The sequence below is a fragment of the Neodiprion pinetum genome, chromosome 2 (genome assembly GCF_021155775.2).
Source record: "Neodiprion pinetum isolate iyNeoPine1 chromosome 2, iyNeoPine1.2, whole genome shotgun sequence".
Classification (NCBI taxonomy): Eukaryota; Metazoa; Arthropoda; class Insecta; order Hymenoptera; family Diprionidae; genus Neodiprion; species Neodiprion pinetum.
In genome coordinates, this window is record NC_060233.1 from 7,678,337 (window position 1) to 7,693,193 (window position 14,857).

The 14,857-nt window shown below is 45.0% G+C and overlaps 1 protein-coding gene across 4 annotated transcripts in view; it reads right to left on the minus strand.

The window, feature by feature from the left end:
- The window catches only part of LOC124211685 (uncharacterized), a 36,684-nt gene that overhangs the window by 9,905 nt on the left and 11,922 nt on the right, over positions 1–14,857 (minus strand). For 2 of the 4 annotated variants that reach the window (XM_046611007.2, XM_069133470.1), the window contains exons 2-8: positions 6,293–6,443; positions 5,633–5,829; positions 4,345–5,440; positions 4,028–4,281; positions 3,801–3,923; positions 3,100–3,357; positions 2,830–3,009 (exon numbers count right to left, since the gene is read on the minus strand). In XM_046611007.2, the coding sequence (XP_046466963.1) occupies positions 2,830–3,009; positions 3,100–3,357; positions 3,801–3,923; positions 4,028–4,281; positions 4,345–5,440; positions 5,633–5,829; positions 6,293–6,443 (2,259 nt within the window). Of the gene's footprint in view, positions 1–2,829; positions 3,010–3,099; positions 3,358–3,800; positions 3,924–4,027; positions 4,282–4,344; positions 5,441–5,632; positions 5,830–5,978; positions 6,266–6,292; positions 6,444–14,857 lie in introns of those variants that run through there. The other 2 variants (XM_046611008.2, XM_046611009.2) reach the window with 2 other exon arrangements.

The following is a 14,857-nucleotide window of genomic DNA, read 5'->3' on the forward strand; positions in this document are numbered from 1 at the left end:
TTTAAATTAAGTTGACTAATTTTGCCGTCAATATTTTTCACCAAAGCATCGTGTCTCAAGTACTGACTATTGACCCTTACTTTTCCGTTGGCAATCCCTTGTTGATTTTCAAAATCATTGAAATTGGTAACTTTCACGTCTCAACAAAGATCAAGCTTCTATCGAAGGTGCTATCAAAGGTATTAGTGCTGAACGAATTAACCGGCTGAACTGCCTGAGACATTCGTCTGTATATTCCGTTAATTTGGGATTGCAATCGTGGAACCCGTATCAATCAGCAAAAGCCGAAGCTCGAAGCTTCTTAACGAATCGGCGAGCGTGTCGCGTTAAGCTATTGTATCGCTGTTCAGGGACTTGCGGAGCTCTGCAAAAACCTGACACATCTCAACGGTCTACCGATCAGTCAAATATCCAAGTTACCGCGTCGGAACCGAAAGCATCCTTCAACAGACGGCCATTGTTGCATAATCGAACGTGGAATCACGAGATGGACGAGTTCATATCCATTCTTGCCATAAATCTGCTCGCAGCATACATGACCATTAATCGCTAGAACAACTGAAGAGTTGGTTGCGTGGCAGCAGCTGGTTTAGCTTGTCTCATCAGCGGTCGGGTGAAGAGGGTCAGTGGAACGGGGGGTCAACGGTGCAGGGCCCAGCCCATACCATTATTCGCAGAGCCGTCAATCGATATCCCATTTATTCAAGTTGAGTCGGCAGTCGGCCGGCGAGCTTCTCTGGTAGCCGCATATCTCCTGCTATACGAGCTCTTAGCCCACTTAGGTTCATCCGACGGTGTTTCCCACAGACAGCTGGTTTGGTGAATGGGGTCCGACCTTTCGCCCACTCGACACCCCGGTCCACCTATACATACGCGTGCGCTAAACGTGCTCCAATACACCGTCCGAAGCGCATACTTCTTCGAAACCGGCCGCCGTTACTCCTTCGTCGGATGATGATCGAGTCCGTTCCATCACTCGGTGTCCGCATCTTCAATTAACTTAAACGATAATGGTGCCGGCTGAGATTGTCCTGCGCCAGCTTCGTTTATTCGATCACACGTTTCCTGGTCGCGTCTTCGTCGCGCGTTCTCCCCCGGGAAAGAGCATCCCCTCGTCCGAGTGGGCTGGTTACTATTCTTGTCGTTAACAGACAATATCGCCAGCCTATAGGTAGGTATGTACTCCGACCGGTGCCCACGGCTAGCACGATGAGAGGCTCTCAGCGTACCAAACCGCAACCTTGCTCCAATATTCGTCAATTAGGCGGCTTGGTGCAATTTCTCTATTACCAAGTTTACTACACGGTCTCAAGTTCGCGGAACCACTGATGCTGGGTAATTTCTCCTCCCTTGTTCGATGTGGGTGAAACCAAGTAGCGTACCGCCAATCAATATGTAACTTATGATCCACTCGAATCAGGGCCTGGTGATATATGTACCCCGTCGAACGAGACGGCGGACGGATTCGAATTGTTCCAGTTCAACGAAGGGTGTTTTTAGGGTACGTAGGATACACGTACCGGTTGTGATAAATCAACTCGTGAACTTTCCAAATTAGTTACCCATAGTAGAAAACTTTCAACATAAAGTTCAGAATCTGTAGACGCTCCCATAACGATAACTTTAATCTACCAAACATTTGCCAATAATACCATTTATTCTAGGTTACCCATACTCGTATGTGGTACCTACCTACTTCTATTTGGAGTGAAGAAAAGTCCGTGCCAAAGGCCAGTCTCAGAGCCGAAGTCATTAATCGTTCGTGAATTTCCAAACTGTACGCTACGGTGTTTGTAAACGGTACACGTATGGGGCTTCGTTCGTTTCTCGTTACAGAGCTCAACAATGCCGAGAAATCTATAGATGCGCCATCAGTCTAGCGTGGCCGCGTACAGCTGCAGGCTGTGTAACGTTCTGACGAAGGAAAATACGCGAAGCGTTGTCGACAAGCGTGTTTGGCCGAGCTGCTGAACGGTGCTTGTGGGTTCGGGTACTGTTATTGTCCGTTTCAAGTAGCCCCGAACATGTTTGAACGGCAATGTTTGCGTTATCAGAAAATTCCTCCCCGCGATGGATCGAAAAAGAATTGACAGCTTCGGGAACGACAAGTTTTCCACCGATTAATGGACTTTTCCACTTCGTGCCACACTCTTTTTACAAGTTTGGTACACGGAAGGAGAATTGTCAATAAATCATGAGGTATGTAAATAATTATCAATGTTGAAGTATTCGCAACGGTGAGTGAAACTGCAGGTATAAACTATCTTGGGGTCGGTGCTGGCTGAGTCAAAGGCCCCGCGCATTCTCCTCGGAAAGTGTATACATGGAGAAAAAAACCCATTAACATTCGTCCGACGAATATATAGACGAGCTGTAATTTGTTTGGACTTTTAACGAACTTACGAATACTGCCGGAAATGGAATACGCAGTTGAAATGTCGAACGTTGCCGTTAACGAGGGCGAACTTACGTGCGAGTTGAATGATGGCACTGTCCAACGGCATTCAGGGTTTCTTTCTATTCGAAGCAAAGTGAATTTCCGAGTTCTTGAACAAAGATACGGACCTCAAAGGATGCTTTCTTCTTCTCTTTTTTCTCTACTAATGAAACTTCCCTGACCGATTGTACTTGGCAATATAATAATATTTGCTCAAGACGCGTATATCGCACTAAATCTCTCGACTTGGGTGTGGTAGCTGATCAATACTATTTTGATATTAACCATTAGTTTGACCGATCGCAGTCCTGCGAAATCATAATTGATGGAAAAATGTCAATTTTGTTGGTTTAAAACAAACTTTCAACTTGTCATAATATTTGAAGACTCACCAACGCATCCGTGGTTGACGGAGGGTTCAAATCCGGGTTCGCAGGACTTCTTGGAGACGTCAGAGGGCGGTTCGTCGTTTATTTCCGATGGCTCGGAACACCGGTAGGATCCCGGAGTGTTGATACACCCGTGCTGACAAACGACGGACTGCAGGTCAGGTACCGCGCACTCGTCTACGTCTGAGAAGTGGCAAGAGGTTCGGATAGTTATAGGGCGCCGGTTTATCTCCTTCACAATTTGTGTCGTGTGGTGGCAATTCGGACTCTCACCTTGGCAGGTCTTCCAATCATCCTCGAGCATGAAGCCGTCAGGACAGAGACAAAAGACCCTCCCCATTGTCGACAGGCACGTATGAGAGCATCCGGCGTTGCTTGTGCCGCAGGGTCCTGCGTCCTGACAGGTATGATTGTTGGGCCCCAGCACCGTACCTGGAAGCCCTTCGCACGAGCACCCGTATCCTCCCTCGAAATTCCGGCAAGTATCCTGACACGGTCCGTGACCGTTGTTCAACAGACACTCGTTTATGTCTGGTGAACACGAAAAGAAACTCTATCGAAACGTGCCCTGGCTGGTTGCCCAAGGTGGTATATCGATCAGTGGTGTCTTCAAATCGCGTCATGCTAATCGAGCTTTTCAATTCCTGATCATTCAACGGTGGTTGCTGGTAAGTTTTTTCAACATATCGAATGGACGAGATATCGAAACATAGATGGTTTCATAAGTCAGGATATGAAGGAAAAAAAATCATTCATGTACTCAGTCTCAGTGACTTAAAAGAGTGTCAGTGTAATCGAGACACTGCCAACTACAAATGGAAACTCTTTTTCAAAAGCATTTCAATGTACGCTCAGCAATCGGTGAATCATGAGAAATTCGGACAGCTGTACCTGTTTCAGGCAACCTTCGGCTATACTATGGCTATAAAAAGTAGAAAACCGATCTTGTCTCGAATTCTTTCCGTTAAGCTTACCCATGCATGTATATCTGTTCTCCCCCTGCCTCATGCCCTTCGGACACTCGCAGCGATAGGAGCCGGGGGTGTTTAGACAGATGAATTCGCACCCACCGTTTCCCTTCTCACACTCGTTAACGTCTGCTCAGCGAAAAATTGATACGTGCGTGAAAATGGAAAAACGAAAAGAGATCAAAAATATCATTCAGAAAGTTATACGGCGGTGCGTCAATGCCGAGACTCACCGATGCACTTGCTCCCCTGTTGCCGGAATCCCTTGTAACAGGCACACGTCGGGGTGCCGTTGACTTCTCTGCAGACCTGGTCGCACGGAGAATCAGCGCAAACGTCATTCGGATTCCGTCGTGGCTTACACCTGGGCATGTCGCCGATCCACCGACGGTTATTGCAGAGCAGACGACGGGTCTTTTTCGTCATGCTGTATCCCGGCGTGCACTCGTAGTCCGCTTCGAGGTACTCGTGGCCCGGCGTCGAAGACCTTTGGCAGAAACCCTGTAAAGTTCTTAATCCCTGCCGAGTCGTAGAGACCCTTTATACTTACTTGACGTATTTGATCAACGCGTTCCTGGACAATGGTGCCGGTAAGAAGGTTCCGTTTATGCACGACAGATCTCCCTTCAGCTCGCTGACATCCGTTTTCCAAACTTCATCGGAATCTAGGCCGTTCGAAACGGAATTTTCAGACTCCGACGAATTCCCAGGGAAAGTGGGTGTCTCTGGGTGGAGCTTGGAATTCTCGGGGAATGAATCGCCGCGGAGTTCGGCGGAAGTTTTGGCGAGCAGCAGACCGTTGGTTACGTAATCTCGATAGTGCTCGAGGTGGTTGGCGGGGAAAACCTCATTGTTGGCATCATCGGAGGGCAGTTCGTTCTCCGTGCGGGAATATCCGAGAATCTTTTCACCGGCGAATCGCAGATTTTCAAGACTCCCAACCTTTCCATCGACCACTTTGGGCTGCGGCATATGACGACTACCTATCAAGGGTTGAGCGGACCTCGAAAGCTCCCTTTCAAACTGCTTCGAGAATTCCCTCTCCACGTTCTCCGGACGCTGCTCTCTATGATCCTGGAGCTTTATCCCACCACCGGAAGCCCCCTCTTCGAGGCTAGGTTCAGGGATGAGCGCTTCGTCACGTTGCTGGTTGACGGAGACGCGACCCTGCGGTGGTTTCACATCAGTGACTCGAGATACGTTCCCAACGTCAGTCGCGTTATGTTCAGCGTTTGCCGGCTCTTTCTGCTTCCGGTTCCTCCGGCCTTTCCCTCCCTTCAAACCGTCGTGGATCTTATTCCTCCGTCTTCGCTCTCTCGCCCGTCTTCTGCGCCTCTCCATCCTCAACCTCTTCCGCCGCTCCCTGGCCTCCTTGAGCTCTTTATCTCCACCAGAGTTCGTCCTGCCAGACTTTCGCCGCTGAGTCGGCCTTCCATGCTCCGTGTTCAATCTGTCTTTCTTAGGCCTCCGGACCACGCTGTTCAGCTCAGTGTTAACTCGGCCTGCACGAGGACCGCCTGAGACACTCGAGGCCATCGCATTACTCTCGTTTCCGCGGGACATTACTGCCAGGAACTGTTTCAGCCTACGACGCCGTTCGCCGCCTCTGTTTCGGCTCCTCTTCCGTGGAGGAGGAAGAAGGGTTGCTGTAACGGTTCATAAATATGGGACACAGAGCCGGGGACTGGGGGAATCTTTTCAGCTTTTGAACCACTCGAGCTCTACTACACGTCGTCCGAAATACCGTATATTACGACCCAAGCATAACTCGACAAGAAAATCACATCTCGACGTATACCGCGGGAGTCGAGGAAATGAACCACTACTCGAATACTCACTCGTCTCGTTGATGTCTTCGCCGTTTGATTTTCCCACCTCCGCGGGTGATGCCGAAGTCGAGAATGTCCCACCGGCCTTTTTACTGCCCTGCGGCATCACGGTCTGCTGTACCACTTCTGATTCTCCTCTGGCGCTCCTCGGTAAGAGCTCCTTTCTCTCCTCGAGCATTCCCTTGTGCCTGGAAAACGCCTCCCAGCTAATGGACAACAAATTATGATTTTTTTTCTCCTTCCTTCTCTCTCTCTCTCTCCTTCCAGCGCTAACTTCTCAACTCGCCAGAGAAATATCAAGAAGTTTTGCCCTTCAGCGTCCTCATTCAAGTCACGATCCTTTTTCTCTCATCACCTTTTACCTCGTCGTTCGTTCGTTCGTTCGTTCATTCGACTCTGTCAAAGGACCCAGACTATCAAGATCGAGAAGGGACTTTCGATTCTGCGACGCTTTGTTCCCGTTCTATTTTTTCACTCCCGGAAAAGTAATTCCCCGCTATTGCAGCAGAGTTGAGAGCAACGTCAGCTGTCCCGACGATTCCGAAACGCTAGATTGTCTCGTCGAAGGAGAATAAAAAGGTCCCCCGAATTTTTAATTCTCAAAAACAACGAATATTTTCTTACGACTGTTCTAATTCAATTATACACAGGTATACAATTATACGTTACTCGAAAGGCTGCTTCGCCCTTTGCGTGCTCGTTACGAAGACACTGCCAGGAGTGGTCATAAGGCCGGAATCGTCGTAAGGACGCTCCGCAACTTCCCCTCGATCGCTGTTCCGTCTCTCCTTTCCACCGGGCTCCGCATTTTGACTAAAGCCTGCAAACACCACCAAAGCAAAATAGTAAATTGACTTATCGAGGCAAGTTGTGGAAAAGCATTACCGTCATATTTTCATTGTGACCTGTAACCGTGAAAGCAAAGTTTAAAACGAGACGGTAATGGAACGATGATTAATCCCCCAAGAGTTGGCCAGCGCGGGCCCGCTTTTCTTCATCTTGTGCAAAACTGTCGCGACATTAAGGTGGGGGTAGTGGACCAGAGCTCGAGTGTATTTTACCGTATAACTCTCACTTCCGGCGGGTCAATGCGAAGCGAAAATATTATTTATTATTGGTTATTGGCATGTTTACGATTTGGAAAGAATATTCAGGTGCCGCTTCACACATCTTACGTCACCTATATCATTATTCCAGACTCGGAAGACTCGAGATGAAGTAGTATAATAAAGAAATGAGTCGAAGACATATTATTTCTCGTCCGAGTAATCGATTAATCATTCACATCTCGACGGTCAGCCCTTCCAAATAGGTATGGGTAGGTTTACGATGTGAAAAGCTCGCCTCCCTGTCGGGGTGAGCTTTCCAATTACCCATTTTCGCCTCTGTCATATCATCCCATTTCCTTTCATTTCAAGCTGCGCACTTTAACAAATTTGGGTACACCTGACCGACACGGCGATCCCGAAGAAATCGAGGCTGTATAAGCACATGCGGAATTCAGAGGAACGGATATAAACGGGTAAACGGAAATTGGGAAGCGATGGCGAACACTTATACGCGACTAGATATCGACGCCACGCGAACGTCGACGGAAGTACTTCTTCGGGGATCGTGAAGAATTATGACCGATAAATCGAAGCTGTTAAAGTTAATTTCGCCGGGGAGAAGGTTTTTCCGATTCCTGTGGGCGTTTATATCTCACTTTTTCTCTTTTTCTCATTCCATCCATCTTAACTTCTTCACTGCGCTATTATTTCGATCTTCGTTTCTCACACGAAATATACAAAGCAAAGCTCCTGCGCGTGGAACCTGAGACGCAGGCTATTTTATTTAACCTCATTACCCACCCTTACCCTCCCCTTTCTCGTCCCATTTATTCGTACCAGGAAAAGCTCTCTTCCACCAATTTCACGCTGTAAGCTTCAGACTTGTGCAAGCGAATGAGAATAAACAATTTGATGCGAATTTAAGAAGATAAAAAAATCGTTTGCGAAACGCGGGAAACCCTATGACGCCAAAAACTCGGCAAATTTTCTCTCGAAGAACCCCCCCCCCCCCTTAAAATTGTTTCCACCGATGATTAATGTGTACTCTGCAAGATTGCACGTTTATCCCTTAAAGAAAATCTTCTCAAGGTTCTTTTCTTGGATTTCTAAGTACGCTTCCACGCTTTGTGGAGAATAGACAATATTTTTTACACCAAACGCTCCGGTTTTCTCAGACCTTCGAGAATTCCGCAGGCTTTTGAGTAATTCGCATATCCACTGAACTACAGAACGTGAGTCTGCACGTGTGGCTTTTCTCTGCTGACATGCTATCAATTTTCTCTAATACAATCGTCACGTGATCCGGTGACCAGCCAGCGATTCGTTCCTGGTTGACCTTAGAAAAAAGCCGCGTCTCAAGGTTCATCGACCTTCCGGGTGGTCAAGAGCGCGTGCCGTGAGGCAGGTCAGCAATTTTAACTCACTCTGGTCAAAACCGTACCTAATAGCCGAAAGGGTTGTCTATTTCACGTGCTGGAATTGAATTCGTACTGATTGTTCTCGACTCACAAGAAGGATAGAGAAATGAGAAGAAAACGGGGTGAAAACGGAGCAGGATTCAACAAGCTCAATCGCGTTTTGACTCGCTGCAGAAAAATATAATAAGAAACGTCGAATAATCAGGTCGAGAAGTAATTCCAGTCAATTGTTGAATTCCGAGTAATTGTCGTGGTTGCAATTGTCGAATCAGAGAGTTGACGATTAGTCCCTGATAACATTGTACAACAAATAAAATACTTTGTTTTCACTTGGCTTACAGTATGTAATTATGATTCTTCACCTTAAAGTCAACCGAGGTTTATAAATAAAATTGTCACATCACGTCAGGTTTCATAGCGAAGAGCATTTATTGATTTTCTTTAAATCACATAAATAAGCGACACAAAATTTTATTTTCATTAAAATACTTATATGTTTTTCAACGAGTTGTCTTGATTTTCAATTACAGTCTTGAAATAAGCTTCACAACACTTTTCAAAGAACGGGGAAATTGGCTTTTTTTTTTTACTTTTTGGAGTAAATTAACCACAGATATAAAAAAAGAAAAAAAGTTAGGAGAATTAACACAAACGCGCGGCATTTTGTAGATTTTCAAGTAATGTAAATGGTTTTTATGACTTTTGTACCCACACAGCATAGATATATTTTAATGACTGTCCTCGAACAAGTTTTTCAAAGAGAAAACAAAGTAAAAATTTTACTTTTCTATAATGTTTTGTAAACGTATTGAGAAGGAATGTTTAAATATAAATTTGTTTTCTTTTGTTTACTAGGTAAACACCTAATGCGAATAACTATTCGAGATATTGGTAAATTTTTTAGTTTTGCAAGCCCCAAATGGACGCAATGAAGAATCGCGCATTGCGAGGTTTGTGGTCCAGAAGACGCGACACAACGTTCCCGTCAAATTGCCGAGGAGTTATCAATGTTCTCTTGGCGAAGTTGACTCTGTAAGACGGCGTGGCTATAGATCTGCACATCGCGAATGTGTTCGCAGTTCGCGGACCAAGTTTCGTCTCGAGGTGGCTCTAGATTCGTGGATAATCTCAGAATCGCTGGCTTATAAACTACAAGCTGCGGAGCGTATTCGCCGAGGCTGTTAACAGAGAAGTCGTAAATTAAGGGTGGCTGAGACGGAGTACCAGCACCCGCAAAAACGTAATCTTGAGGGAGTTTGCCTTAACGAGGTTTAACCCGTCTCCGAGCCACTCAACTCGGTCGATTTCTCCTCCTCTTTCTTCGGCTACGTCTTCGTCCCCGTTCTCGACTTCCGGACATAAAACGAAAAGAGATCGTTCAGGTCTTCCCGCGGATTAGATACTTCGGCCAGGAATTAAGTCCCGCAGCGATTTTGGGGGGATTCATTTTCCCCCCGAACACCTCGTTTCCCGATAAAATTAGCGCGCCATTTTTTCAAACCGCTCGCGCATCGATTGACGACGTTTTACGCGCATCCGAATGCCGGTTATTTAATGGAGGAGGAAAATCCCTCGGGATTCGTGACGGAAAACTCGGGACCCTGGAAGGTCGTCGACGAGTCGGTTTCCCGGCGTTTAATTAATTTACGCTGTAGGTATACGCGTCACGGGTTTAAGCTCTTTCATTTCTATAACTCAAGCCGTATAACGGAGAAAGAATTAATTAAGCAGGGCCTCAAAGGTTGAGCGATGATGAAAAGCAAAGCCACTTTGTTTAATTTTTCTTCAAACAAGACGCTGGTTCGCAAAAACTTGACTAGGGTTTTGCATCACTGAAGAGCGTAACCGTAATCGGCATACTCGCGAATCGAGAAGCCAGCTTTAATTATTGTCAACCGAAAGTTCAAGTCTGATTTTTCTGACATATTTCGACCCATCGAACTCAATATATTAACCAATGGCGGAATAACCGATATATAGAGAAGATTTAATGCGTTACTAATTTATTATTCTCAGCTATTCACGCAGCGTGAGTTTTTTGCAATATGAAAATTCACGACAAGGCGGAACTAGATCAATTAATCGTTAAGGGCTAAATCGTCGCGCGCCGTTTCAGCTGAGATTGACTGAAAAAAATTCTCTTTCCGTAGTCTGAAGATATTTCGTAAATACGAGGATATCGGGGAATCTTATGAAGAATCACGAAGAGCAGTGTCCGGAAAATTCACTCGTTCCGGATGTAAGTATAATTTCAAGCGTAGTAGGTACTTACGGTTAATAGAAAAATGGAGTGACGGAATCAGTTTTCGCTAACGCCGCAACCTCCGCATGTTTTTTGATTACACAGTTATACCTAATTCAACGAACCGGATTGTAACGTTGCGCGGTGTAAACAACGCGAAGAAATAATTGGACAGCGATAAAATTTGCGCGGTGTTTCAGAGTTTGCGGGAAATTAGTTGCAATTACGGTTTTCATCGGTTTGCAAATTCCCGAGTCGGCTGTTTGATGCCATTTCACGGTTACGCAGCTGCCGTACTACTTTCCTCGTTATTATTAGCTTTCCGCTCTCGCCTGAGCTTTCGAGCTTTTCAGACCATTCCCTTCGACCTAGACCCGAGTGATTTGCATGCTGTGGGAAATTTCACGCGTCATCCACCGCCGGCAAGATCGTAGAAGGTTTTGTATTTACCCGTCAGCACCGCGCACGTTAATAAAAATTCGCTTAACGATTTGTTCAGTTGAACGCGCGCGGCACGTTGCGCTTTTTACATTAGCTTTAAACTTCGCGAGACACGCAAGCTGCCTTCTCGATCTCTGACCGAACCTATTTGACACCAATTCTACGATCTACTATAGCCCGTGGGTTAATAAAGATACAGGTTTTTATACAACAGAAAGTGTAAGTGTAAAATTATGACGTGTATAAGTTGAAACTAGAGAGAGCCGACAAGGATAGTGTCAGATCTCTGGATCATGGATTCTACACTGTTGAAAGAATTTAACTAAATATAACGTCACAACAGATTCACTTTATATTTCTGTTATTTACTACATTTCTGTTAGTAAGTATGACACAAGTTTTGTAATTTCAACATTCAAATCGTCACACTAACCTTCAATTTGTATTTTTTCTTTCAGTGAATAATACGTTAAAAAATGGTTAAATCAACCGAAAAATTTACTCAAAATTTTTGAACCGTTTTTTTGATCTGAGACGCGAAGCCAGCGCGATGCATCGATTCATCTGATAAAATTTTTCTCACTACGGTCAAAATTTATATTACCAGTAATTTTGTGAGTAAAATGCCTTGAAAATTCAATATTATATTATTGTTATTTCAGGAGCACAGTGAAGTGTAAACTGCGAATTTCCGACAACCTAGTCTATTATGGATTCGGCAAAGGAAGGCCCAACGGATGGAATTACGTGTCAGAAGCTCCGTATTTTGGGCCAATGAACCACCCCTAGAAGTTTCAGCAGACTCTGTGACGCGGAGGTCTGATGCTGGTCTTGTGAGTACCGTTTGCGGCTTCAGTCAAGCTTCAGCAAACGTTATCTTAACCCTTAGAAGCGGCATGTTTTTTTTTTTTTATTCACGCAATGCCGCATTTCTTCACCAAACGTTGAAGGACGAGCTTCAATGAGTTTCCGAAATTTGATTGTTTTGGTTGTTTTTTTTTTTTGTATCAATCGAAGATCCTGTACGTTGGTAATTGAGAATTTCGTTGAGAATACGAAATCTCATGATTCACACCAATGAAAATTCGCGCTGCTGACTGCGGGGTGAATCGCGTAACTTTCTCAAGGTGAATCACGCACCTGGAACACTTGGAAAACCTGGAGATGTCAGGTTACTTAAAAAGGGTTCATGGAAAGCTTGTAATTGTCAGGGGGTTTTTAATTTTGTCATGGAAAAAATTGAAAATATCAGTCTTTTTCAGATTTTTTATGGTAAAAAGTTTCCCTTTTTGTACAGGCTGAAAGATTCAGGTTTTAATAATTTACCAGAACTGGGAAAATGTCAGGGAAAATTAGGTTTCAGGTCCCGGTAACCGTGGAAATGTCATGGAATGTTTTTCCTAAAAATTTGTGGCCACCCTGTGAGTCTCTTCTGTACCATATAGCTTCCGCCATTGATTCGCGTACATCTTCCGCGGATCGCCTATCGATGTAACACAACCCGCGATTTTCCTTCCCTCGATATCCGGTAAACGGGCATATAATATGCGGTTGCTCGACGGTGAAAAAGGAGTTTCAACGCGAGACCGAGGAGTCGGCTGTCGGAATCTGAGGAAGAGGTGGAAGCATGACCGAAATACGGACGTGTGCGGTTGATCGAAAAGTTCCATTATATTGTCTAGCCGAGTTGTTGTAGCCGAGCAGGAAGACGGATGTTTCCAACCGTTTCGCGAGTCACTCAATTGTCTGAGGTTAGGTAGATACAAGTAAGAACCTACACGGATTCAATTGTCCGGGAGTGTCTTGGATACCGAAGGAGTCCAATAACTGACCAGACTTAAGAACCCTTCGGTCCGATTCCGCTCGCCGAGGAATAAATGAAACGAAGCGAATTAAACAGCTCGACACCTCGTTCGAAATTGGAATTGCCGGACAGCTACGGTATTGCTTGCCGTGACTAAACGTTAACGAAAGTTTTGCAGTTGCGAGGATCGATTCAAGCCTGATACGCGGGGATGTGAGGGTGTCGCAATTAGTTAATAACCCGTTGACTCGGAGTGGTAAGTAATTTTACAATCTGTTTTATACCCATTTTTTAAATATATTTAGAGTACTTATCAACATATTTCTTTACGGTTTTTTGTTATTTCCGATAGTATACCAACAGGTTTTCGATACTCGGGAGTAATCGTAGCGATGAAATATAAGTTATTATTGTTAGGAAGAAATTGATTTGAAAAAAATTGTGAATATTGAAGGAATAATTCATTTCCGATAAATTCACACCTCTACGCATTAGGTACATGTTTGACATAAATCACAAGTTCTCGGAGTCACTGACTACGAATCTGAAATCGGATTTAAAAAAATTGAAGACGACGGATTCAATAAGGTTGACATAAATTTCAAATTTCACTGAATCCGGAGAAAAAACTCTGTACAGGGGTTTTTGGGGTAGCTGATTAGGAAAATTCAGTAGGGCGAAACCGAACAACAGCCCCGAAAATCTCTGTATTTAGAATTTTTTGACCAAACTCGATCAAATTTGTAATTTCCGTCCGCCGCATTGAATCCGCCATCTTGAATTTGTGAATTTTGATCTCAGATTCGTAATCGGCGACTCCAAACACCGTCGAATACTGTCTCGATGTAAAAGTTGACTCAGCGGAATAACGTACGACTCGAAGGGTTAAAGGAGAATCGTCATCGTGAAAAGCAGACCTCGAGTCCGATTAATTTCGGAGGTAGGTAGATTTCAGGCTCGTTACACGGAGACGACGAATGCCATCAGCCGAAAGATGAAGGCTGCGGTTCGACGTTGCTTCGCTTCAGCGACGCTACCGTGGTTACATAACGTGATATGCCATTTAGAGCTGAGCTCAGCGGAGCTACGCGGCGTCTTCCATTGTGCGAGGGTTAACGATGACAGAGTGGCGCAGTTCCTTTTCCTTTATTAATTCAATTAACCGGCCAACTGACACCCGTCCATCACGCAAGGAGGCTCCGACCACCTCCGGCGGCTTTGTCAGGGACATTTATACACCGGAAACCCGAAGGCGTTATCTTTTTTTTTTTTTTTTTTCTTTTTCATCTTTCTTTCTTTCATTATTTGCAACAATTGGGTTCGTGCAACGAGAGTGAAACGGAATCTTTTCAGATCGCATACCTCGTGCCGCCGACCAGATGCGACGAGTCGGAAAACCGTGTCAATGAATACGAATTATCGGTTATTCTTTCGCGTTTCTAGCTGGAATTCGTTTCTTTGTATCGATAAAAAACGGAAGCATCGAACCGACTCGATCGGTTTCAATTGCCTTCGGCGCTTCGCCGATGCGTGAGAAATCCCTGGAACCATGCTTCTGATCACCGAGGTACGGACGAGATGAGTGGAGATCGTACTTTCGAACCATGTTCGAGCCGTTTAACCGATGATCATCCGCTCGCTCCATAAAGGACGGAGAAAACAAAGGTGGTCCGGTTGACGTTGAAACCACAGCATGATATAACGCGGACTTTGATTCGTTTGAATAAAATATTATTTTCTCGGTCTGGAAAAGGTCAGGCAATTTTATATATGGATCAATCTGCAGGTTGCTGGGCGGAGGTGAGAGAGAGATGTCGGAGTTTACGAAGTGCGGCTGTTAGATAGCTGATAAATTTCTCGTCGATCCGAAGCGTTAGACGCCCGGGTTAGAGTATCCAATCAAACCCCAGATCCAAAATCGTATGCAAATATGATCCTTGTCGGTAAATTAATCTGAAACCAACTCGTCCGTGCAACTCGACGATCAGCTGCCGCGCGTGCGAGAATTCGACGACAAAGTTCGACGAGGAGACGGAGAAAGAGCTATAAAATCTCGGCTAGACTTAAGCCTCGCAAAATATACGTTCGCTCGTATAATTTCGCAGACCTTTTGATGGACGGAAAAAAAAAACTCGGAGCTACAAAGGCCGGAGAGCAAATGTTTTTCTGCCGACAAAATGAAGGGATAGAAATTTCGGAAAAACTTACATTCGGTGTTGCAAAATTGAAACTTCTAACATCAGCTTCGTTTTGCGAAGTCAGGATATTTATTTATTCATC